General features: G+C 35.2%; 1 protein-coding gene across 4 annotated transcripts; it reads left to right on the top strand.

Moving 5' to 3' along the window:
* The first annotated feature begins 937 nt into the window (after positions 1-937).
* Positions 938-23,042, top strand: LOC115304236 (C-type lectin domain family 12 member B-like). Of its 4 annotated transcripts, none has more exons than XM_029954346.1 (7): positions 938-1,147; positions 8,111-8,212; positions 11,524-11,622; positions 13,832-14,044; positions 16,293-16,363; positions 19,644-19,752; positions 20,736-23,042. In XM_029954346.1, exons 1-7 carry the CDS (start codon positions 1,057-1,059, stop codon positions 20,765-20,767), a joined length of 717 nt encoding a protein of 238 aa, XP_029810206.1. In that variant the 5' UTR covers positions 938-1,056; the 3' UTR covers positions 20,768-23,042. The 4 variants fall into 4 exon arrangements, with proteins under 4 accessions (XP_029810206.1, XP_029810204.1, XP_029810205.1 ...); XM_029954344.1 differs by having other exon boundaries at positions 16,293-16,402; XM_029954345.1 differs by lacking the exon at positions 20,736-23,042 and adding an exon at positions 19,944-20,505 and having other exon boundaries at positions 16,293-16,402.
* Positions 23,043-24,273: the final 1,231 nt, after the last annotated feature.

Genomic DNA, 24,273 nt, shown 5'->3' with positions numbered 1-24,273 from the left:
AACATTATGTTTCCTAAATTTATTTCTTAAGTAGTTAAAAATAAAACCAAAAAACAAAAGCCCCAATCTTAAAACTCAATAAGGGTGTTCTTATTAATACCGGTATTTAACAGTTGCTTTTTACTGAGCAATACTATGATTATTTCTGAATGAGTTAATAACATATCCATTAAAGATACTGACAAGATCTGTTCAGGTTTGTCACTATGCTAGGTATTCAGGAGACAGAGTATACTTGCCACTGACTATTCTTTGCTGGACTGTGATCAAGGCGCTGGAGCTCCCTGAGCTCAAATTCCCAGTCTATGAACTAGATTAATGTATATATGTATTCTACCTTCCTCCCCAAACTTGAGTGTTTAGAATTCAGGTTCTAACCTGATGGGTACACTCTGAACAAAGAACTGCCACTTCTAAAATATATCTCCCTTCTTTTCAATGGCTGTTCTGTGTGCCAGATGGGGGCATGGGGGACAATATTTAGTGTAGCTCAAATGTACTACTTTTTTGATTTTGTATTACCCCATTACTATTCTGCTTTTAACTTCTAAGGACCCTTTTCAATATGCAAAAAAAAAAAAAAAAAAAAAAGGAAAAAGGCAAGAAACAAAGTTTTGGTGAGAATAAACTCACTTGTGGTTTTACTGGGAGCCAGTAGTGGGTTAAGTGCATTTAATTGTAATACTGTCCTCACAGGTACATGCAGATTAACAACTTTACATATGCAGAAATAAAGATCTGTTTGTATTTCCACAGGGTAGTCTCAAGTCTGGAGATTCCTTGTGGGTTTTCCACAAATTAATTTTTTAAAAAAGAATGTTTATATTTAAACTCCACATTTTTCTCTCAGGACCATTTCTTCCCCTTGGTGTTTTACTAGAGGAAGTTAAGAAAAAAAAAAAGGAGATGTGTGTGGAGGTGAGAAGAAGGCAATTCTGAAATTCTCAGTGAACAGTTCTGTTTTCTGACACTATATCTTTGCTTGGTTTTTACAAAGATAGATGACTGAACTTAGTTTCTGCATAGTTTCACACAGTGAAGGTGACTTGTTCAATAATGCCAGAAGAAGTGACTTACGCTACTCTCCAATTTCCAGATCCTTCCAAGCTGCAAAAATTCCAAGAGAACTACAATCTCAAGAGAACAGGTAAGAGCCTCTATGCAGGATGAGACACACCAGAGAAGAGAGCTATTTAACTACACTGGTGACTTCTCCTTGCCTTCAACTCAAGGCTGCTAGACTTCTGGATTTCCGTTGTGGAATGCCAGTCCATAGTGAACTTATTATGCAAGAGCTTAGTTTTGTACATAGTGTGGGGGGTGGGGGAAGGATGGTGGCCTTGGCCTCTGGATATCCGGGTCTCTGGCGTCACCAAAATGGCATTTCTTATGGTTTTTAGGAATTTTAGGATGAGCATACAGACCATTATGGGAAGGAAAAGCAGTATTAGCATGAACATAAGTAGCCAGGATTTTTATTGAACTGCTAGTAGATATAAAATAGACATATGCTATGAGATTTATAAAAACCTGGGATTCTAGTCAGTGATGATGTGGTAAACATTTGCTTCTTTCGGAAAAGGAACAAGACTAGATTCCTCATCTCTACATAGTATCGTTCCAGGCTAAGTAAATTCAGTCTGTGTTATCCAGGAACTCAGTTCCTAGAAAGGTAACAATGGAACAGTAGAATGATTTGAGGGGACATCAGAATCATATGTACAGTGGGGTCCCTGGGTGGCTCAGTCGGTTAAACATCTGACTTCACCTCAGGTCATGAGCTCATGGTTTGCGGGGTTCAGCGCCATGTCAAGCTCTGTGCTAACAGCTCAGAGCTTGAAGCCTACTTCCAATTCTGTTTTTTCTCTCTCTCTCAAGCCATCCCCCACTCACTCTCTGTCTCTCTCTTTCAAAAATAAACATCAAAAAAATTGTTTTAAAGATTCATATGTACTGAAAAGTTTTTATTGCTTTAGGATATTTGGTTTCTTATGCTTTCCCTGGGGTAACTTTTTGTTATTTATAATTTGTTATTTACATTATTTTTATTCTTTTGTATTTGTTTTTTAAGTTCTTTTTTTTATACTTTATTGTCAAGTTGATTTCCATACAACACCCAGTGCTCTTCCCCACAAGTGCTCTCCTCCATGACCATCACTCTCCTTCCACTTTCCCCCTCCCACTTCAGCCCTCAGTTTGTTTTCAGTATTCAAGAGTCTCCCATGATTTGCCTTCTTCCCTCTCTCTAAGTCTTTTTACCCCTTCCCCTCCCCATCGTCCTCTATTAGATTTCTCCTGTTAGACCTATGATTGAAAACATAGGGTATCTGTCCTTCTCTGCCTGACTTATTTCACTTACATGACACCCTCGAGGTCCTTCCACATTGCTACAAATGACCAAATTTCCTTATTTTTTATTTTCATGTAGTACTCCATTATATATATATAAACCACATCTTCTTGATCCATTCATCAGTTGATGGACATTTAGGCTCTTTCCATGATTTGGCTATTGTTAAAGTGCTGCTATGAATATTGGGATACATGTGCCCCTATGCATCAGCACTTCGGTATCCCTTGGGTAAATCCCTAGCAGTGCTATTGCTGGGTCAGAGGGGCGTTCTATTGATACTTTTTTGAGGAACCTCCACATTATTTTCCAGAACAGCTGTATCAATTTATACTCCCACCAACAGTGTAGGAGGGTGCCCATTTATCCATTTCCTAGCCAGCAACTATAGCTCTTGATTTGTTCATTTTAGCCACTCTAACCAACATGAGGTGGTATCTCAATGTGGTTTTAATTTATATTTCCCTGAGGATGAGTGGCTCTGAGCATTGTTTCCTGTGCCTGTTGGCCATCTGGATTTTCTCTTTGATAAGTGTCTATTCATGTCTTCTGCCCATTTCTTTACTGGATTATTCATTTTTCAAGTGTGGAGTTTGGTGAGTTTCTTGTAGATTTTGGATACTCGCCTTTTATGCGATATGTCATTTGCAACTATATTTTCCTCTTCTGCCAGTTGTCTGTTAGATTTCTTAATTGTTTCCTTTGCAGTGCAGAAGCTTTTTTATCTTGATGAAGTCCCAATAGTTTATTTTTGAACTTGGTTCTCTTTCCTTTGGGGATGTTTCAACTAGAAAATTGCTGCGGTTGAGGTCAAGTAGGCTGTTTCCTGTTTTCTCCTCTAGGGCTTTTATGGTTTCCTGTCTCACATTCAGGTCCGTTTATTTTCAGTTTATTTTTGTGTACGGTGTAAAAAAGTGGTCTATATTTCATTATTTTGCATGTTGCTGTCCAGTTCTCCCAGCACCATCTGTTAAAGAGGCTGTCTTTTTTCCATTGGATACTCTTTCCTGCTTTTTCAAAGGTTAATTGGCCACACATTTGTGGGTCCAAGTCTGAGTTTTCTTTTCTATTCCATGTGTCTATGTGTCTGTATTTGTGCCAATACGATACTGTCTTGATGATGACAGCTTTGTAGTAGAGGCAAAAGTCTGGGGTTTTGATGCCCCCCTTTTTGGTTTTCTTCTTCAGTATTACTTTGGCTATTTGGGGTCTTTTGAGGTTCCATATGAATATTAGGATAGTTTGTTCTAGCTCAGAGAAGAATGCTGGTGCCATTTTGATTGGGATTGCATTGAATGCGTAGATTGCTTTGGGTCATAATGACATTATAACAATGTTTATTCTTCTAATCCATGAGCATGGAATATTTTTCCATTTCTTTGTGTCTTCTTCAATTTCTTTCATAAGTTTTCTATAGTTTTCATGGAACAAGTCTTTTACACCTTTGGTTAGGTTTATTCCTTGGTATTTTATGGACTTTTGTGCAATTGTGAATGGGATCCATTTCTTGATTTCTCTTTCAGTTGCTTCATTATTGCTGAATAAACATGCAACCAATTTTTGTATGTTGAATTTGTACCCTGTGATTTTGCTGAATTCATGGATCAGTTCTAGTAGGTTTCTGGTGAAGTCAGTCAGATTTTCCACGTAGAGTATCATGTCATCTGTGAAAAGTGAAAGTTTGACTTCCTGTTTGCCAATTCTGATGCTTTTTATTTCATTTTATTTTGTGATTGAGGATGCTAGGACCTCCAACACTATGTTCAACAAGAGTGGTGAGAGTGGACATCCTTGTTGTGTTCCTGCTCTCAGGGAGAGAGCTCTCAGTTTTTTCCCATTGAGGATGATATGAGCTGTGGGCTTTTCATAAATGGCTTTTATGATGTTTAAGTAAGTTCCTTCTACACCAACTTTCTTGAGGGTTTTTATAAGAAAGGCTGCTGTATTTTGTTGAATGCTTTCTATTGATAGAATCATATGGATTTTATCTTTTCTTTTGTTAATGCTATGTATCACATTGATGGATTTGCAAATATTGAACCAACCCTGTAACCCAGGAATGAATCCCACTTGACCATGATGGATAATTCTTTTTATATGCTGTTGAATTCAATTTGCTAGTATCTTGATCAGGATTTTTGCATCTGTATTAATTAAAGATATTGGCTTGTAGTTCTCTTTTTTTTTTTGCTGGGTCTCTATCTGGTTTGGGAATCAAAGTGATGCTGGCTTTGTAGAATGAGTCTGGAAGTTTTCCTTCTATTTCTAATTTTTGGAATAGCTTGAGAAGAATGGGTATTAACTCTACTTTAAATGTCTGGTCGAATTCCTGTGGGAAGCCATCTGGCCCCAGGCTCTTATTCTTTGGGAGATTTTTGATAAATGATTTGATTTCTTCACTGGTTATGGGGCTGCTCAGATTTTCTATCTCTTCCCATTTGAATGTTGGTAGTGCATGTGTGTTTAGGAATTTGTCCATTTCTTCTGTGTTGTCCAGTTTGTTGGCATATAATTTTTCATAGTATTCTCTGATGATTGCTTGTATTTCTGATGGATTGGTTGTAATAGATTCATTTTCATTCATGATTTTGTCTATTTGGGTGTTCTCTGTTTTCTTTCAGAGAAGCCTGGTTAGAGGTTTATCATTTTGTTTATTTTTTCAAAGAACCAACTCTTGGTTTCATTGATCTTTTGAAGCTTTTTTTTTTTTTTTTGGATTCTATATTGTTTACTTCTGCCTGATCTATATTATTTCTCTTCTTCTGCTGTGTTTGGGGTACTCTTTATGCTCCCTTTCTAGTTCCTTTAGGTGCTCTGTTAAATTTTGAATTTGTGCTTCTTCTAGTTTTTTGAAGTAGGCCTGGATTGCAATATACTTTCCTCTTAGGACTGCCTTGGCTGCATCCCAGAGAGTTTGGATTGTTGTGTTTTCATTTTCATTTTTTTTCATATATTTTTAAATTTCTTCTCTAATTGCCTGATTGGCCCAATCATTCTTTAGTAGGGTAGTTTTTAACCTCCATGTTTTTGGAGGTTTTCCAGACTTTTACCTGTAATTGATTCCAAGTTTCATAGCATTGTGATCTGAAAGTGTGCATGGTATGATCTCAATTCGTTTATAGTTATGGAGGGCTGCTTTATACCCAGTAAGTGATCTATCTTGGAGAATGTGCCATGTGCACTCAAGAAGAAAATGAATTCCCTAACCTCAGGATGTAAAATTCTAAATATATCTGTCAAATCCATCTGTTCCAATGTGTCATTCAGGCCCATTGTTTCTTTAGTGATTTTCTGCCTGGTTTATCTATCCATTGCTGTAAGTGGAGTATTAAAGTCCCCTGTAATTAACACATTCCTATCAATAAGATTATTTCTGTTTGTGATTCATTGTTTTATGTATTTGGGTATTCCCAAATTCTGTGCATAGATGTTTATAATTGTTAGGTCTTCCTGATGGAGAGACCCTGTAATTATTAAATAATGTCCTTCTTCATATTTTGTTACTGCCTTTACTTTAAAGTCAAGTTTGTCTGATATAAGTATGGCTACTCCAAGTTTCTTTTGACATCCAGTCACACAATGGATATTTCTCCATCCCCTTACTTTCAATCTGAAGGTGTCCTCAGGTCTAAAATGAGTCTCTTGTAGACGGCAAATAGATGGATTTTGTTTTTTTATCCATTCTGCTACTCTATGTCATTTGATTGAAGCATTCAGTATTTACATTCAGTGTTATTATTGAAAAATATGGGTTTAGATTCATTGTGTTCTCTGTAGTGTTCATGCTTACAGTGGTGTCTCTAGTACCTTGCGTTCCTTGCAACATTTCCATCACAGAGTCCTCTTAAGATTTCTTGTAGGGCTGGTTTGGTGATGATGAATTCTCTCAATTTTTTTTTATTTGGGTAAGCCTTTATCTCTCTTTCTATTTTGAATGACAGGCTTGCTGGATAAAGGATTCTTGGCAGCATATTTTTTTCTGTTCATCACATTGAAGATTTCCTGCCATTCTTTTTTGGCCTGCCAAGTTTCATTCGATAGGTCTGTATCCACTCTGATAGGTTTCCCTTTGTATGTTAGGGCCCTTTTATCCCTAGCTGTTTTCAGAATTCTCTCTTTATCTTTTTATTTTGCCAGTTTCACTATGATATGTCATGCCAAAGGCTGATTCAAGCCACATCTGAGGGGAGTTTTCTGTGCCTCTTGGATTTCAGTGTCTATTTCCTTCCACAGATTGGGGGAGTTCTCAGCTATGATTACATCAAGCACCCATTCAGAGCCTTTTTTTCTTTCTTCTTCTTCAGGAATTCCTATGATAGGGATATTGTTCCATTTGGTTGTATCACTCAGGTCTCGAATTCTCCTTTTGCGCTCCTGGATCAATTTCTCTCTCTTTTTCTCAGCTTCCTCTTTTTCTGTAACTGTGTCTTCTAATTCACATATTCTCCTCTCTGCCTCATTTATAACACTTTTTAACTCATCACAGTTATTTTGAAATTTCTAGTCTTTTTTATCAATAGCTTCTCTGATGACTTCCATGCTTTTTTCAAGCCCAGCAATTAATTTTATGATAATTGTTCTAAATTATTTCTCAGTTATGTTGTTTATATCTGTTTTGAGCAGTTTTATGGCTGTGACTTCTTCCTGGAATTTCTTTAGAGGAGAGATCTTCCGTTTCATCATTTTTGGCTAGCTTTCTGTCTTTTTTCAGTTTTAAAAGCTCGTTGTGCACTCTGTACCTGATAGTATTACTCTATTAAAGGAGGCTCATTGACTGTCCAGGGCCTGTCCATTCAGGAGGTGTTCTTTTCATGGCATCTCTTCGTTTCTCTTGTTGTGCCTTTGGTCATTTTATTTTCCTACTTGTAGCTATACTTGGGACTCTCTGTCATGTGTATTTTTGTTTGTTTCTTGAAGTAGCCCTGGAAAGGAAAACAGACAGACAAACACACAGGGAACAAAAGCATGCAAACGCACAGACAAATGAAACAAACAAGCAAACCAAAGGGGCTAGGAAAAAAAAAAGAAAAGAGAAGAAAAGAAAAGGAAATGAAAGGGAAGAGAAGGGAAGGGAAGGGAAAGGAAAGGAAGGGAGGAAAGGAAAAGGGGGGGGACAAAAACAACAAAAGAGAAGAAAAGGAAAGGAAAGGTAAGGAACAGAAAGGAAAGGAAAAGGGGAGGAGAATAGAAAGAAACAAACCAAAAGAGATTCTTTTTTTTTCAATTTTTTAAAAATTAACATTTATTTATTTCTGAGAGATAGAGAGAGACAGATCATGAGCAAGGGAGGGGCAGTGAGAGCAGGACACACAGAATTAGAAGCAGGATCCAGGCTCTGAGCTGTCAGCACAGAGCCTGATGCAGGGCTCGAACCCATGAACCTTCAGATAAACTGAGCAGAAGTTGGATGCTTAACCGACTGAGCCACTCAGGTGCCCTCAAGAGATTCTTAATGATAGAGAACAAACTGAGGGTTAATGCAGGGGGGTGGGCAGGGGGATAGGCTAGATGGGGGATGGACTTTAGGAGGGCATTTTTTGGAATGAGCACTGGATGTTGCATGTAAGTGATGAATCACTGAATTCTACTCCTGAAATCAAGAGTACTCTGTATGTTAACTAACTAAATTTTAAATTAAAAAACATATTTTTTTAATCAGAATCAGAGTCAGACCAGGACACTGGAAATATCTGGATAGTTAGAGGGTAAAAAAGAAGACTAGAGAAGTGATCTCACTTTTAATTTTTTTTTCCTGAAAAGATAATCATGAAATGCCAGAAACAGAGATGGATGGTGAAACTGAAAATAATGCAGGGGGTGTTGAGAGCAGAGCTGAGCTGGCAGAGAGCAGAGCTGTGACAGGTAAGCCCTCGGTGAATAAAGGCAGCCACTAGGTCAAGGAAAAAAGTTAAGATGGGCATTGTTTGTGGGAGACAGGGGGACATACACTTTCGAGATTATTTTTAAAATAAAAGATGGAAAACATTTGATAAAAGAACTATAGGTTTTAGAAGCTCTATAACAGGAAATAGGCCAGACAGATAGATACAGATACAGATCTCACAGAGGATAACTTGGTTGTACAAAATATGGGGTAAAAGGAGTCTATCAGAATCATACATAGACACTCAGGTACTTTTTCAGTTTTTAGGCTTTCCCATACCTCCACTTGGAATGATAAAGTACAACTTTATCACCAATTCACAGAGCTTTTGGGATTATTAAATGAGGATCAGCATGTTTTTTGTTTTCTCACTACTGACTTTGGTTCACTTTCTCAGAGATCATGAAGTTACCAGAAGTTTTGTTATCCACCTTCCCAAATGCTATTTCTGTCGTATCCTTTCTCCTCATTATTGTGAATCTATGCCTTCTTTATCTTTCTTTTATTTTATTAGAATTTTTAGAACAACAACAAAAAGGAGGTAAAAGAATGAGATCTATCTGTAATGATTAATTCCATGTATTTTTCATTAACATTCAGTCAGTCTATTCTTTCTGCCCCTCCTTCCCATTTCCTAATATTAAGTGCCTTGCCTATTTGGAGCTAGAAGAAAGAAAGACATTAAAAGCATGTCTATTGCTCCCCATCAGGTTCCTCACTGGGTATGGAGTCCCCTTAAGATTCTCTCTTTCCCTCTCCTTCATGCACATGCACACACACACACACACACACACACACACACACACAATCTAAAAAACAAAACAAAAAACAACAAAACACTTTTAAAAAGTATGTCTATGTCCAAAATTCTTATAGGGTTCCAATAAAAATGAAGAGGTGATAAACTTGTTTACTTCTGTGCTAGTTAAGAGCCTGGCTCTTTCACAGAAACAAAAAAAAGGCTTGGAGGAAGAGTTAGGGCTCTCTTGCTCCTCTCTTCCTCCTCTCTTGCTCCTGGTCTCTTTAGGTCATTGACTTCTATAGCATAAAGTTTGTACCAACCTTCTTGTGCTGTCTTCAAGGACTTGCTCATCCTTCTGGTCTCAAAAGATTTAGATGTAAACTGAATCAGCATGCATAAAGGTCCTCTGTAATTCTAAATCATAGAGAGTACTGAACCTTGTGTCTGAGAAGACATTGGACCCGGTTTCTCCTTTTATATGGAACAGAGAATTAACAGCTTGTCATCGGGCCACTGACATATAGTAGACAAAACAAGTGTGATTTCCATTACATATAGGTTTGATATTTCTCAAAGTATTCTAGGGCTTAATCTCAAACTCCAGAGTAAATAAAACTAAGGGAAAATAAAAATAGCTGTTGATTTTAGGAGATTCAGAGGGCAAAGAAGACAAAAACCAAAGGCCTCAAAGAGGTAGCTACTAGTAAAATAGTATGCCTGAAAGAGAAAGATAACCAAATTAAACAACCAGCATAATAAGATTATGAGACATTAAATTATGGAATCAAAAAAGTTTAAATTTAAACCCCATGACTTTCACTGCAGTGACTTCAGTAGATAAGTTAAAAAGAAAGAGTGAAGATCATTATGGCCCAACTGGATGTTTTTGAAAGATTATACAGAAGAAAGTATTCAAAATTATAAAGACATGAAAGTCATAATAGACTTGAATAATTTATCCAAGTGATTTATTGTGTAAATAATAAGATTTCATAAAAAGAAAAAAATAACAGATTTAAAAAAAGAAATAAAGAATAATTAGACATCCTCTAGTATTGCGTATATATGGAGGGAAACTACCATTCACCTATCTTGAATTCAGAAAAGATATAATTCATCCATCCTAACAAAATAGAAAGTCATCATATACTTCATCTGAGAAAAACATTCAAGAAAATTTCAAGATATACAAGAAATTAATTGACCTCAAACTAAGAGGAATTGTAGGGGCAAGTCAAAAAGTAATAGCTGATGTTGGAATGAGTATAATGAAAATTATAATAATAAAAGTGCTAAGTCATTTTTGCAATGAAATGGATACACTGTGAGAGAAAATCTATATAGTCTAGAACAAGTTTTACTAAACTATCACAGTAAAACTCAGTATTAGGAGAGAAGAGATGAGGGAATAAAGGTATTATAAAAGTCTAGGTTGTAGAGCCCAAATATCTGTACAAATATTTAGAATATAAATATTCTAAAGGAAAGGAAAACATTTCCTTTTGGAAGCAGATAAAGCTATTAAAGGAAGATTTATTATCCCAATTTTTCATTATCAAATGAGAAGGAATATAATAGCCCACCTTAATATACAGATTATAAAATCACAAAAGATATTAAGAGAAAATTGATAAATTTAAAAGTTTCAATCAATAAATAGAAACATTTTGAAGAGAAAATTTAATGTGAAGACTGGTTTCGTTAAAAAGAACCTAGTAGCCAAATTAAGGAAAGATGGAGAAAGCAAAATGATTAGATATTATGAATGTGTTTTAAATATGTAGCCATAAACAGGGGAGAGAATAAATACATGCAACAGTACAGACTCTGCAACTTCATGGCAATAAATTTGTAATCTAAAGGAAGTAGATGATTTCCTAATAATATATTAAAGTGAAAACTTAAGTGATCAATCATCAGAGAATGGATTGTAACTTATACTAAATTATGTATATCAATATTAGCATAGAAAAAATAAGGATAAACCATCAGGTGGCCAGTACTGATTACCTGGGGATGAGGAAACAGCTAGATAAGGAAAGTTCAAGAAAGTGTCCATGTAAGTATCCAAAATATGTCCTATGAGCACATTTACTTGGAATTACGTGTTTTTGGTGCTAGATCAGCGTGTAGAGATGTATTCAAGTTGGCTGAACATAAATGAGAACTGCTTGATTTTGCAAACCATTTTTTAAATTAGAATAATAATATTAACCAAGTTTTAATATTCCTATACATAAGGGGCAGGGGATGGAGAAGTTCAGAGAAAGAGGAAACAACATAAAATACAATGCTTCATGTCATTCTGCTGGATTCGTGTTTCTTTCCTTTTTTTTATAGTTTATTTTTGAGACAGACAGAGCATGAGTAGGGGAGGGGCAGAGAGAGGGAGACACAGAATCTGAATCAGGCTCCAGACTCTGCGCTATAGGCACAGAAACTGATGCGGAGCTCAAATCTACGAGCCACGAGCTGATGACCGAGTTGATGTTGGACACTTAACCAACTGAGCCACCCATGCACCCTTGGATTTGTGTTTCTTCACAGGACCTAAGGCTTCATCAAAAATGTGGTGCACTGTTGCTTTGATTTCACTGACCGTGAACCTATTGGTGCTGGCTGGACTGGGGACCCTGGGCCTGATAAGTAAGTTTCTGAGGCTGTCCATTGGTTTTATGAGGCACATTGCAAATGAATCCAAATCCTGAGACATATCCATATTAATATATTATATTTTCAGATTAATAGAGAAGAAAACAGGCTTCATTACTATATGATTATATCATATTAATCGTTGTCTTGAGGATATTTGAACATCAAATTTGTTCAGTGGTGGTTCCTCATGACAGAGTAGTGCTAAAGATATAATATAAACCTATTTTCCTTGAAATTGTAAAATCAGTGCAACAGAAAAAAAACAACTGATTATACCTTGTGAGTTTTCATGATGATTTCATATATGAGAAGCAAATTCTCCATTTTCATGCATTTTCCTCTTGACCAACTTTAGAACTCATTCTAAATACCATTATCGTATTTGATTTTTGTTCTAATTCTTTCATTAAGAGCCAGTTAATTTCTCCGAGGAATGATACCAATATCAATGAATATGAGATGGTTTCATCATGCTCTTTTGAAAGATAATTTCTCCCTAATAACTCTTTTCATAAAATTTTTAAACTTTTCTTTAAATTACCATAATAATTGGTGAGCAGGGCTTCTTTACTCCAGTATAATGCCAGCTTTGCAAAGGCATAGTCTATGTCTTTACATAGACTATGTATGTATTCAGCCTTTGTATTCTTTGACTGAATAAATGTTTTAAATGAATAAATGAATCAGTGGATGAATAAACAAGCAGATAAACAATCAAGTAGGCTTTTGAATATCAAAGTTGAAATACCTTTATAAGAGAAGGAAAATTCTCAATCCACTCTTATCAGAGCTTTGTTCCATCTTTAAGAAAAAAACGAATCTCAAGTACTTTAAAATATATTTTTTCAATAAAGATCTAACATATTTACATTGCCAAAACTTCAAAATATAGAAAAGGAGAAGAAATTAAAAGCCATTGGGATCTGCCAATGGAGGTAAAAGTCATTAAAATATAAAAGCATGCATTAACATCTTAGGAGTCATGGAGTATATATCATTTACATCAATATTTTGTTTAATAATCAAAAACTCATAACATTATATTACTTAACATTTTTGAGTACTAATATTTTCTCAAGCTCTTCACATGCATTATCTCATTTAATCTTTACTCCAACTATATCCTATAATCATGTTTATCTTCAATTTCCAGGATCAGAGAACTCAAAGTACTTTCCCAGTTCTGTGTAGTCTGGAAGTGACCAAATGGATTATTTGATCATCCATCTATCATTTTATTTTACAATTTATGGTTTTAATGTTCCTATGGTTTCTATTCTTTGCTACATTGATCATGTTTTTTTCTATTTTTTGACTACATTCCCAAGCTAAGATAGTTTATTCCTTTAAATATCTATCAATTACTTATTTGATAACTAAAAGGTTCTTTTAAGCCCTCCATATATGGGGCTCATCTCTTCCCAAGACTGGATGCTAGTGAGAGGTGTCCTTCCTTCCTACAATAGTGAGTACAAAGGCATCTTGAGGAAATGAGACAATGATTATAACAGCTAACATTTCTTGAGCACCCATTCTTTGTGATTTTATCTAATTTAATCCTCACAAAACCTAAATTAGAAATGAAAGATTCTATTAAGTTGAAGGATTCCCAGGTAAATTACCATCAATCTATATAGAAGAGCCATGATATGCTATAACAATCCACAGAATGAAGAAGTTACAAAGTTTTCTGAATCTTTTGATGTTCTTAGAGACATGATCCCTGTGTTCTGAATTTTTTTTTTTTTAATTCTGAGGCTGCTGTTTACCAATTCTGCATCCTTAAATTATGGTTATATATCTCCAAGAAACTGAAACCAGAACACAGAGACTCACTGATATATTATGGTGCCTCCTAATTTCAAAAGTGTGATACCCATTTCTATAAACTAAGTACAGAATTGCATCCGCTTCTATTTTGAAAATCTCTGCTTCACATAGATCTTCCTTGTTTTTTCCCTTTTAAGTTTATTTGAGCATTTCCTTAAACAAGGAACTAGTTCTCCATTAAGTAGCATAAAACACTTTTATCTCAAATGAATTTTAATCTTAAAAGTACATGTTTAGTATTTTCATATCTATAGGTTATCATTTTAATATGAGCATTCCATTAAATTTTAATGATTATTGTGAAGTTAATACAATTTATTAGAAAATTTTGACTATGTTAAAGTCATTGATCTCCTGATATGAATTATAGATTACCAGAAACTCATCTTCGGCAACAGAACAGTGGATGACATTCAACAAAACACAATACAACAATTGGAGAAAATTTTAACACTGTACATGAATATGTATAATAATATCTCAAGTGAGCAAATCAGTTTCAAAAATATGATAGAAGACACATTACAAGAGCTGAGCAACTTTACTTCAAAACACTGTGAAGACTTAAAGCAGAAGGAAAATCGTGAGTGAAATAGTTTCATATAGTCACCTCAGTAAGTGAGTTCTCCATTTTCCCCTAGAATCTTTACTGGGTTCAAAATCTTGAAATATATTTGAAATAAAGAAAACATGAAAACACAGTAATCATTTACACACTCTTCTATTAAAAAAGTATGTTTTGTCTTTTTTGACTTAGTTTCTTTATATGTTTAATTATTATTTTTTATCAAACTAATCCTTCTCCCTCTTCCTCTCTCTTGGGTTAGATTGTTTTGCAATTTCTTCTTTCCTTTTTTTACACTCACATTTTACACTCTCATTTTAATGGAGTTTAGCTCTAATGGAATTTAGCTGGGTATATGGGAGTTAAATGTTCTGTCTTTATGTGTATCTGAAAAGGTCTTTATTTTGGCTAGGTATAAATTCAAAGGCTAAAAATCAGTTTCTTAGAGAGTATTGGAAGAGTTGCTTCACTGTTTTTAGTAAGCAATGTTGTTGGTAAGAAGTCTGTTTCCAATGTAATTTCATTCCATAAAAATGGCCTGCCTTTAACTTTTAAGATATTTTATTCATTTGGGGGAGCTGAAATTTTAGAATATTCTGGGTATGAGTGCTTTTTAATCATTTATTTGTGTGCAGTCTCTGAGTTTGTCTTTCAAGTTTAGGAAAAATGTACTCTGTGACTTATAGGTTTATTTTTCCTCCACTCTATTTCCTGTTCTTTCCATGAGTTCTCTTTTTCAAATATTAATATTTACAGATATCATCTTTTCTCTGTATTTTCTGCCTTTTTTTTTTTTTTTTGCTTTAGGTTCTTCTTTAAATCTTTCTACGGATTATTATTTCAACAACCATATTTTTAATTTGATAAGCCCTTACATGATTATTGAGAGTTCTAGTTTTTGTAGTATCCTATTTGTACCTTACATAGATAATATTTTTTGGAGTCCTCTATTAATTAGAAGAGTATTTTAAAATATCACTTTCCTCTTTCCTAAATTCTTTTTCAGGAAGAAAAAGAATTCCCCTTCCTTTCCTTCCCTTCCCTTCCCCTTTCCCTTCTTTTTCATGTTTTTTTTCATAAAAATTATCTTTCGTGTGTTGGTGCTCTTAAATACCATATGATCCTTGCTAAGAAGAAATAAGACAGTTGAGGTGGGTTGACTCCACCGTTATTTAAAGGATAGCATTTCTTTTAGATCCCTCTGAAAGTGAGAAATCTGTCAGGATATTTTAAGGGTGGAAGACCAAGATGGAATGCATGAACCTTCCTTTTCAAATGAGGCTGGATAGATACAAAGGGTGATACCAGCAATCACAGTGGAAACTCTGAGAGGACCCATGTCCTTTCTTCTCTTGAAAATTCTATAGCATCTGATTAATTTTTCTTCCCTCTTTTCTTCACCCTTTCCTTTCTTACCGTTTTTCATTAAAAAAAAAGGGGGGGGGAATAACACTATGTGTCAACATACCTTTAAGAATACAAAGTTTTATGTATATCCATTATAACTATCCCTTGTCCTGAGTAACTCATGATATAAAAAGAAGACAAGTAAACAAAAAATTACAATTCAGTGTAATAAATGGTCACAAACACAAATATAGTGCAAGAAACAATATAGTTAGAGGAAACAGTCCAGACTGGATGGTGGTATATAGTCAATGCTGGGAGAGGAGGCATATTGCAATAAAATTAGTGAAGGAGAGTAGGGGTTGCTCGGAAAATTCAAGGTATTCAATGTGAATGGCTGATAGGGAGCTAAGTGAACTAATAGATAAAATTGGAATGTCATGAGTATTACCATAGATAATGAGGAGAGTTTGAATTTTAATCTGGTAGCTACAGAAAAATTGGACCACTTAAAACAGACTTAGAGAAAGATCATTGGAAACAGTGAGGTGATAAGATTTCTGAAAAAAAAAAAAAAGAATCAGAGTCTTGTAGCAATCCAAACATACTTGAGTTTTTTCTGAGTGCTTTTAATAATCCCTTCATCATTTTTCTTCCTTTGTAGCTATGATTTTCCTTCTATTTTCAGATTATTCCAGATCCAAATCTTGTTCCACTTCAGATCACATTCTCTTCCTTCTCTCATATTATAAGCAATCATCTCACTCCGTATATAACTTTTGTTATGTAATGTTAGGTAATGAAAATGTTTGCAAATTCTGAGATATATGCTAATCTATAGTATATCTGTGCATACCTATTATATGTATGTGAGTGTCAGTATCACATCTTTAATAGACTTTCCTCATTTGTTTTTCAGATGTTGAACTTCACTTATGCTTGGATTCGTGGATGTGGCATGGAGATAACAGAAGCAAACCTCACTTCCAGGTGGATATGGACAATAAGTCAAATTACAGTAAGAGCCAGGTCTGTGTTATGACTTTGGGTACATCCACAGAAAGTCTTTGGTATTGTTAAGATATAGGTAAGGAGAATGTGGGTGACAACATTGCTGGTCCTTGGTTATTCCTAATAAATGGCCTTCATGCCCTTTACCTTTGTCCCTCCCTTCTGAGCGGGGTTATTGGGGGAATTCTATTGTCTCAGATTCAAATAGCATGTACAATTATCAGAGTTATCAGTCCACAGGACATATCACAATAGCTAAGCTATGGAACTACGTTTCCTTGGAATTTCTTATTCCCTGTATTTTCTGGTTCTTGTAGAATCAGAAAGGAGAGAGTAATGATTTATTTCCAATTGTGGGGTGTATTTTAATTGGGCATGTATCATGATACAAATTAAATTATGGGATTCTCTTCTCCCTTAGAATTGTTGTTCATGGGGGCAAAGTTAGACTCTCCACTGCAATGTGCTTGGCACAATCCTGCATATTATCAATCTTATTGTCAATATTACTACCCTGGTTAGTGTTACGAATTTTAAAATACAAAGGAACAAAGCAGGTAAACTTACTACAATGCTCATGATTATTTTGCTGTTGTTTTTCTTAATATGCTCTAACCAAACACATTTTGTCATCAGCATTCCCTTGAATGTGGTTCATACTCTGTGATTTTTGCCCTTTATAGTTTTCTTACCTGAATTATTATTTTGTCCTTTTTGAACTTGATTAATCCAATTCAGTTTTCTTTTTTTTAATGTTTTTATTTATTTTTGATACAGAGAGAGACAGAGCATGAGAGGGGGAGGGGCAGAGAGAGAAGGAGACACAGAACCCGAAGCAGGCTCCAGGCTCTGAACTAGCCGTCAGCACAGAGCCTGACGCAGGGCTCGAACCCTGAATGTGAGATCTGACCTAAGTCGAAGTCGGAGGCTTAGCTGACGAGCCACCCAGGCGCCCCCCAATTCAGTTTTCAAATTTCCACCTCATTGTTCCTTTAATATTTTATTTTCCTCATAATAAGCTCAATTAATGGTTTTCTCTTTCATATTTGCACAGCATTACATTTTTAGTTAACAGCTATGAATGTTGTTTGTACTGCTACATTTTTAGCTCCTTGAAGGGAGAAAATATGTTTTGCTCATTATTATATATCTACTTATGATACTGAAAACACTTTAAGCCCAGCTGAAGTACAAGTTTTCTTTAATATCTTGATTAAAATAATTTTTTTCTGTAGGTAAAGGGAGTACTTAGAGTGCCAAAGAGGAGATTTTTCATTTCCTTATGTATTATTTTGATAATTTACATTTTCAAGAAAAGAGATATCTGAATCAAGAAAACCAGTTGAAAAACAGTTGGGAAATTAAGAAAAAATAAAACTCTTTCATGTCATAACCTAATTAGGTATGAGGTATGAAGGAAAGAGAGTAGACCATGATAATTTTAAGTTTTTTATCTTGAATTTACACATAAGAAAAAACAGTCATATGTAGGATATTTTGTGTTTGGGACTGATATTGAGTATAAATTTTAATAGGTCAAATATATGGTGCTTTGTAAGATGACATGGACATAAAATAAAACGTTTACTATGTACTTCTCATGGGGGATAAGATGAATAAAGTGCTGATCCTTGTCACAAGGGGAATTTGAGCCTAGTTAGTTTTGGTCAATAAAAATAAAATCTGTAGATTAGGTGACAATATCCAAAATAAATTAGTAGATTTAGAAAAGAAAAAGCCAAAATGTGAAGTCCTAGATATCCACACTATTAATGGGTCTGGAAAATAGGAAAACTAGCACAAATGTTTATGAATAAGTGGTTAAAGAGACAAGGGTGTGAGGGGAAAGAAGGTGCAGTGCCATGAGAACTAATAGAAGAGTTTCAAGAATAATGCAATCAAGAGTGAAAACACCTCAAAGAGGTTAACAATGCATTAAAGCAATGACAAACACTATTTATTCTATGCCTATAAGAAGTCACAAACTGGAAAAGATGTTTTATTTAACCTCAAGGCAATCTACAATAGAAGTACCATGATATCAAAATTTCAGATGAGGAAGCTGAAGTTTGTAGAGAATACATTTCTTCACATCACATGAATAATAAGTAACAGGATAAAGACTCAAAGCCTCATCTGCCTATCTTCCAAGCCCAAGATAGGTCTAAAAATAAAGTTAGCTGACAATTAAAAGATGACCCTGAAAAAATTGCTACAAATGAAGTAATATGGGGTACATATTGATAACATCTTATTATTATTGAAAGAAATATTTCTGAAGTGTTTACTAAGGTCTGCAACATGTACAATGCTGATGATATAACAATAAGCCTACCCTTATAAGTCTTAGAGACACTTACAATCTAAGGTGGACCAAAACAATAAATCAATAATTAGTAAATCATTCATTATTATGTCACATATACAAAAAAATAAAAAATACAATGCTCAAATGAGATAGTTAGAAATCGCTTTACATCTGAATGACAAAGAAACAATAAACTCCAGATTTTTAAAAAATTTTTATTACATTTATTTATTTTTGAGAGACAGATTACAAATCAGGGTGGGACAGAGAGAGAAGGAGACACAGAATCCGAAGCAGGCTCCAGGCTCCAAGCTGTCAGCATAGAGCCTGATGTGGGGCTCTAACTCACAAACTGTGAGATCATGACCTGAGCTGAAGTCAGATGCTTAATTAACTGAGCCACCCAAGCGCCCCCATATTTTCTTTTAAGAATCTTGAGAGTTAATGGAAGACAAGATATCTTTTAGACCTCAAGAAAAAATTCACAGTACCAGGAGGAGTTTTAAAGACATTATTTACTTCAAGGTAGGGCCCAACAACGAGGGAAAGATGAAAAGAGTAGGTAGAGATAGGTAAATTGAAAAGGAGTGGAGGGTCTCATTGGAAAGGCTGGTCTTGACTGAATGGAAACCCACTCCAGAGGAAATGCTAAAAAGAAATGAAAACCTCTGCAATTATAGACATGGTGTCTCTAGAGGAATGGGGACTTAACTCATCTGATGACTTCTTTTTGCCTATCATCTGCTCAATGTTAAGAGTGTGGTGATATTGTTAAGAGGAATATTGAAAAGAATAAAGGTTTCAAAATTCCACTGAGGGAAAGGGGGCAAGGAACCAAGAGAGGAAATAACTGTTGAGTGGAATTTTGATAATATGAATCTGATTCTGTTGCACTTGAATTAGCTTCCTGTGGTACAAAGGAGCACTAACTGACGTTTCCTTTGTTTGTAGCTGTATATTAGATGTCTTCCATCACCTATCTCCTGGATGGATCTGAACTGTCCTCTCAAGAAGACTAATGAGGCAGCAGAAAATGTTTTAAAATTGTGCATTTTGACCTGTGAGTTAACCTGTCCCTTGCTTCTTGTCAATAATACAAGAAATCTAGGGTGCTAATTTTTAAGATGTTTCTCTGACAGTCATCCCCTATGTATGGTCAAGATGTATAAAAAGATGGTAAAAAAAATAATTCTGGTAACATTTGCCTGTAGTTCAAGCAATTATTTTTTCACCCAAAACTCTGTTTTATAGGAGTTCATGGAATTGAGAATGCCTGAGGTAAAACCTCGGAAGTTGTTGGTGTACTTCCTTCTCCTTCCTTCCACACTACTATTCTATGCTTCTAGGACATTAAGGAATGGAAAGAAGGTATGAAAACAAAGTCAAATCAGGTCAAGGATATTACCCTGTGCAATATAAAATAAAATGAGAATCAGGGTGACCATATGATTTACTGTCTAAACCAGAGCACTTTGAGAATAAAAGGAAGCATTACTTATGATTAAACCAAGATTCTGGGCATAAGTCAGTCATGTCCTGGGAAACCCCAGATTACTCAATGACCTCTTGAGTGAAATTGGTAATGAAAGACCCAGAGGTAGGTTTAGACCCTAAACAGTTAAGGGCTCTGGTAAATTCTTAGGGTAAGGAATCACCATAGTTAATGTCACTTTGATCTCTTTTAACTAAAATAATTTAACAAAAGAAGACTACATTTTGGCAATAATAGATTGAACTTATGAGATAACTCATTAACAAAATAAAGCACACTTAGGGGTGCCTGGATGGTTCAGTCAGTTGAGCACCCAACTTCAGCTCAGGTCATGATCTCATTCATGGTTCTTGAGTTCGAGCCCTGCATTGGGCTCTGTGCTGACAGCAGGCCCAGAGCCTGCTTCAGATTCTGAATCTCCCTCTCTCTCTGCTCCTCTCCCACTAACATTCTGTTTCTCTCTCTTTCTCAAAAATAAATAAACATTTAAAAAAATTGATAAACAAAACAAAATAAAGCACACCATTCTTTTTTTTTTCTTCTGGTTACAGGTTTGGACCCCAACAAAGATTACAAGTACTGAAAATAGTGAAGTATGCAGAATTCAATGGAAATTAAATGGTTGGGAAATCTATTGCTCTAGGTAGTTGTATTTGTGAAAATAAAGTAGCTATATCAAATTCTCAATTGTAGCTGAATGCAAACACTCCTAGTCTACTGCAATGGTATGCAACATGAAGGTGACCATGTAAGCAGAAACTTTGCAAAATCGATCTCAGAATCCAAAGGAAAATTTTTGATTGTGTTGTGGCCTTTCAAACTTTTCTGCCAAAACATTAAAAACTTCTTACTGCTGACTATAAATGTGTAGGGAAATGAAAAAAAATAAAATTAATATTATGTAATATATTGGAACTTAAAATATTAGAAACATTGAGTATTAAAGTGGTTTCTTTCACTTATCAAAAGAAACAAGAAAAGTGGTACAACTCCTTTTTGTGAGTACAGTATAGTCATGTACAACTTACTGTATATATTGAGCATGGTTTCTATCCCTTGGCAACTTGTCATACTCCTTTTGAAGTTAGGATCAGCTTTTAACATTTTAGCCTTTGTGATGTCAAAGACATCAAAGTTTTCCAACAGGTCCTTTAAAGTGAAGTGTTTTATTTTGCGGGCATCACTTACTTTAGGCAGCTTCATCTCCCCCAGCACAGGCTCTTTCCTCATTTATGCCAAGAAACTGCCTTCAGTAAGTTCTTCAGTTCTTCAGTAAGTTAAGAGTCCTCTGAGATTCTGAAATTATGTGGTATCAGTATCCTCACCATCAGCTATTTCTTTATTATTTTATTTTAATATTTTTCTTATTGAAGTATGATTGACAACTGTTTCATATTTGACTCTATTTGGATTTGATTTGCATTCTGCAAAGTTATCCACACATTTGGAAAAAGTGCTTGTTTATTATGTGAATATTCTGTTACTTCCTTCCAAGATGTTTGAATATTTTCAGCTGCATGTTTTTGTACTATATCTTTTAAAACCCAGCTAAAGAAATTGCATAATCTCCAATTGCAGTGTCAATAGTCTGTCCAAAAGTCCCTCTACAAGATTTTGAAAGCTGAAGTAACTCCTTAGATTAATGAAGTTGTGTGTGGTGGTAAAAGGCAAATTTTCACATTTTCTCTCAAGACCCTAAGGGAATCAGGGTGATCTAGAACATTATCTAGCAGTAGAAGTACTTTAAAAGTTAAATTATCTTGGCTAAAGTATCTCTACAACTGAGAAACAAAGAAGGTAAACAATTGTATGTTTAACTATCAATATATAAACAGAATAAGTGATTCTCAATGAGCAAGATCATGGACAGATCTTGAAAGAAGTGACATGATTGGTCACTGATTATTATGAACATCTGTAACTTATGTAACAGCAACATTTGTACTTTATGCAATTACTCACAACATATTGTAGTAAATGAAAACTGAACTGTGTTGTCGGGGGACTGGTGTTAAGTGAACCAAAGTCCCTGAAATCTGTGTTATGGGAACCATGCAAAGCAAGAACTATCGGTGCTTCTAATAGTTTGTTACTGCATAATTTGAGTACCTCCACTGAACCTGTAAATTATAACAATTTTTAAATTCAATTAATACCTATATTAATCTCATTATTATGTTTATTTCAGGAGTAGAATTTAGTGATTCATCACTTACATATAACACCCAGTGTCATTACTGTGTTTGTATAGAATACTGGATTCTTCTCTCAAGTTGTTCAATGTGCACCAATGAGATATTAGTAAACAATTAGTTTATGTTTACTTTTAACTTAGCTATTAGCAACTTGTTTAAAACTGCTTCAGTGTTTTTCATTTAAAAACTATTTGATTTCTCTTTAGACTTCCTTTTAGTAGCACTCAATCTTTGTGCTACTACAAACTTTATAGGAAATACTGGAAATTCATGTGCCTGGGAACTTTGGCAAACAATTTATGACACTGAGGATTTCTAACATTTACAAAATCATACTTCCTCTCCATGTTATCACTGTATTAGCACCTATTCATTCCTTAAGTATGTCTTTCTATCTTCATAGAGAAGGAAAACATTGATAAACCTAAATATCTACTTCTGATTTAAAAAGCAAAGGAATGAGGTAGAAGAATAGTACAAGGAGAGAACTCCGAGTGAATTAGAATGGTAGACTATTTCCTTAATATGCTAATGATTACATATTTAAAATTGCTAACAAAATAGTAATCCTATATATTTTGTGTAAGGGTTGATAGATGGAGGCAGAGGTGAGAGGAAAGACAGAGACCAAGTTATGGAGCCAAGAAGGCCTTTATTGGGATCTGCAATTCCCGCGCAAGGTTCCGTGACTCTGGAGTGGGGAGTCAGGGAAGTCGCGCCTGGTATGGGAGAGCAAGGTGTTTTATGGGTGCAAAAGTTTTGGGTTTGAGCTCAGGTGGGCCAATAGCCAAGTAGGGGCATCTTCGGACCGTGGCAGGATTCAATTGGCTGTTCACTTCGGTGGGGAGGGGGATGCTGGAATTCCATGGAGAGGCATTCCAGTTTGAGACAGTCCAGTCTGAGAGTGGGGGTCGTCGATCCCTGGCGGTGCCTGGAACTATTTGACCTGCAATAAAATGGCCACTGGTGCTTTTCAAATGGCTCGGGTCATTCCAGGTTTGTAGGTGGCGGTTGTCTGCTCGCAGCTCTCCACAGCAAAGTGGCCGCTCAGTTGCCCTCCCATGGCAACTCTTACATTTTGTACTCACTAAATGTGTTTATCACCATTCTTATTTAACATTGCCCCAGTATTTTAGCAAGTGAAACAGAGAAAAAGTAAAAGATTAGTGACAATTGATCATAAATGACAAAATATTAATTGTAGGTTTATAGAAAAAGTAACATTGAAAAAAATGACTGAGGGTTATGTTGGCCAATCTCATGACAAACATCCAAGACATATACCTTATTATATACAAATAATAAAACTGTTATGAAAGCAAATTGCTGTAATGAGAGAAAAGGTATTGTCCAACATAAATATGTAAAATTAATATGAAAAAATAAATAAGGGATGTGAAATGATGAGGGGTTAAAATTGCAGTAAAAAGTGCCAAGATGAACAAAAGGAGTTATAAATTATACTTGGATAGAAATTTCAATGTCTAAAAGTATTATTCCTCTCAGATGCATCAATAAAGTAAATGTGATCAGAATAATATTCTGGAAAACATCCGTTAAAATTAATATTACTTTTTCAATTTTTTATATGTAAGAAAATTGAATTCTTTTTGGATATAACCCCATGTGGATTCTGGCTACGAAGGGGACTAGTTTAATTAACATCACATGTATTTCCTATCATTCTAGAGTAAACGTGTTCTTTCTGATATTTAAAAATAAGTTCAGGGCATCTGGGTGGCTCATTCGGTTAAGCATCTGACTTCTGCTCAGGTCATGATCTCCTAGTTTGTGAGTTCGAGTCCTGCATCAGGCTCTGTGCTGACAACTCAGAGCCTGGAGCGTGCTTTGGATTTTGTGTCTCCTTCTCTCTCTGCCCCTCTCCTGTTTGTGT

The sequence above is a fragment of the Suricata suricatta genome, chromosome 10 (assembly GCF_006229205.1).
Source record: "Suricata suricatta isolate VVHF042 chromosome 10, meerkat_22Aug2017_6uvM2_HiC, whole genome shotgun sequence".
In the NCBI taxonomy this organism is placed as follows: Eukaryota; Metazoa; Chordata; class Mammalia; order Carnivora; family Herpestidae; genus Suricata; species Suricata suricatta.
This window is presented reverse-complemented; position numbering and strand designations above follow the sequence as displayed.

Bases quoted from the DNA above. Each gene is read 5' to 3' on its own strand.
- LOC115304236 (XM_029954344.1), top strand. From the start codon at position 1,057: ATGCCAGAAGAAGTGACTTACGCTACTCTCCAATTTCCAGATCCTTCC. The intron at 1,148-8,110 runs GTAAGAGCCTCT...TTTCCTGAAAAG, and splicing joins CTACAATCTCAAGAGAACAG to ATAATCATGAAATGCCAGAA. The intron at 19,753-20,735 runs GTGAGTTAACCT...TTCTGGTTACAG, and splicing joins AAAATTGTGCATTTTGACCT to GTTTGGACCCCAACAAAGAT.